This window comes from Phytophthora cinnamomi (genome assembly GCF_018691715.1).
Source record: "Phytophthora cinnamomi strain GKB4 chromosome Unknown Contig12, whole genome shotgun sequence".
Lineage (NCBI taxonomy): Eukaryota > Oomycota > Peronosporomycetes > Peronosporales > Peronosporaceae > Phytophthora > Phytophthora cinnamomi.
The window spans coordinates 217,001-219,271 of record NW_027150945.1 but is presented as its reverse complement, the minus strand read 5'-3'; the positions used below and the strand labels follow the sequence as shown (position 1 = coordinate 219,271).

Sequence of the window (2,271 nt, the reverse complement as noted above, 5' to 3'; positions counted from 1 at the left end):
AGTCGTAGCGGTTGCGGTACGCTTTCTTTTATTTAGCTAGTTCTTGGTCTGCTTAACAAACTGCGCACCGCACGCAAAGACCTTGTTGTGGTGGCGTTTCATGTTTCCATGCGTTGCAGCAAGAAGGAGCCGAGGCGCAGCGCCCACGCCACTTGCTTCGTGCATTGGGGAAAGTCTTGGAGCGGCGCGCCATTTTCTCAAGTGAGCTTAAAATATAAGTTATCATAAATTTGTATAATATTCTCAAGGTAAAAGTCCCGCGAAATGTATCAACTTTTGAATCAAAAACTATCTACGAATTAGAGTATCCGTTACATATTAGTATAATTCCTCGATTAAAAGTTGATCCAAAAGTTGACCTGTCCCGCCGTTGATCCAAAAACAATATTTCCCATTGCGAATACTCGTGCTCAAACGTTTCACTGTTTCGTTGTGGAAGTGAATGGATTGGTTAGACAGAACACGCTTAGGAACGCCAAGACGCGCACACCATATTGCGAGCGATTCTGATGCAACAAAAGCAGTAGGTGTGGCGCACGGGAACAATTTGCAGTAGTGCGTTAACTCATGCTTGGTGATCAAAAGATAAGCCGTGTCTCCACACCCAGCGCCGAGATAAAGGAAATCCTAGTTTAGCGTCTCATTCCGCTTTGTAGCCACGTGTGTTGGTCCGTACAGGCGAGGGATAATGCGAGACCCCTTCACAGGCTTGCTGAGCAAACACGCGTGGATAAATTTCACCACGTTATCGTTAATACCAGCGATCCTGAAGCGCTGTTGCAGAAGTGCGCGTATCGGTTCTTGACCACGGTTCCCACGCGCACCAGTGTGGGCCACTACGCAAATGCGTGCGATGAGCTCTTTAGCCACGTTTGGAATCCATGGCCGGTCCTCAACTATTGTAACACCATCCACCTATTCCAAAGCGACTCCTAGACGGGAGTGCTCGCGTCCGGCCGCTTCTTGAGCTTCTCTGATGTCCCCCAGTGTAGGAAACACAAATCGGGCGTCCGAGAGCGGTCTCAGTAAAGAAATTACTGTCAAAGGGTACCGCATTACGGCTGCGTGTCTACACAGCAACCACTCGGACAACCTCGCGCGTATGCAAGCGTGACACGATATCCGCCTAGACGTTGTCCCCTCCCGCAATGTGCTCAATGACGTAGTGTAGATCACACAACCGCATGACATGCGTTGGAAGCAGTGTCGAACATGCTTCTTGGGCGCCTCATGGGGCGCAAAACTGTACACCAAATTGCGTGATCGTATTACAGCCGGAAACCAAAGGCGGCAATGGAACTTCATAGCCGGCATCCGCCTCGTTATCATCCCCAGTAAGACCCCGCAGGCCATTGTCGTCCACAATCCCGTTGAAGTCCTCGTAGTAGCGGAAGATGCGCGCGTCATAGTCGTCAATCGATAGGCTCACCTGCAGCTTCTGGTGGAACAGAGACGTGACATCTGGTGCAAATTCATTCTTGGTCGTACGACATCGATCCTGCACCGCGCCCATGATGTCCGCGCCGGTCACAGAGGCCACAGTCTTCTTTAGCACATAGGTAACCAGGTTTCGCAGTGTCTTCCGTTTGATAGAGTTTTAAACAGTAGTCACCACGTTCTCGAACGTCTCGCCAGTGGTGACGTATCTTCTCCACGTAGCGTTTCCACTCACGGTGCCACTCAATCAGGGCCGCATGACCCCAGCTATACAGCTAGACTACACGAATCAATTCGAAAATCGGCTGAGGTAGTGCCATCTCCGCATCACCGTCGGAGCCTACCGTGAATCTCGGCATCATTGATGTCCTCTTCAACCGAACCTAAGGCGAACATGGTAGAACCGCGCGTAGGGATACCGAACTTTATAAGTTCGTACTTATTCGACGTAACTCGGTAGTGTTAAGGTATATCTTAGGAGGGCGAGAACAGAGGAAAGCGCTTGAGGTCGAGGAGGTGAAAAGAGTTGTGTTTAAAAAAGTTAAGTTGTCGGCAGGAGGATGCTGCCGCTGTCCACTCATCTAGATATGGGTACATTGTGTAGTATACACATATTAGTAACTATCATAGGTAGTCTATTTGATAGGTGAGATTGTGCGTGCGATTGGACTTTCACAGCCTCTCTCAATCCCAGCGCTATTGTTCAATCTCTGTCGCCGTGCTTACGGGAGGTTAGCGTCCTGAACTCACGAAGACAGGCACGCTAGAAGTATGTAACGGTGTACAAGGGGTCGCATGTGAGCGGCAAAGGCGGGGTTCCGCGCCATACACCCA

At 50.0% G+C, this 2,271-nt stretch overlaps 1 protein-coding gene across 1 annotated transcript; it reads right to left on the bottom strand.

Annotated features, from left to right (window-relative positions):
- Window positions 1-1,228: 1,228 nt before the first annotated feature.
- Window positions 1,229-1,567, bottom strand: IUM83_13527 (uncharacterized protein; the record flags this gene model as incomplete). Its single annotated transcript, XM_067938206.1, has 1 exon — window positions 1,229-1,567. One exon carries the CDS (start codon window positions 1,565-1,567, stop codon window positions 1,229-1,231), a length of 339 nt encoding a protein of 112 aa, XP_067797834.1.
- Between the last annotated feature and the right edge of the window lie 704 nt (window positions 1,568-2,271).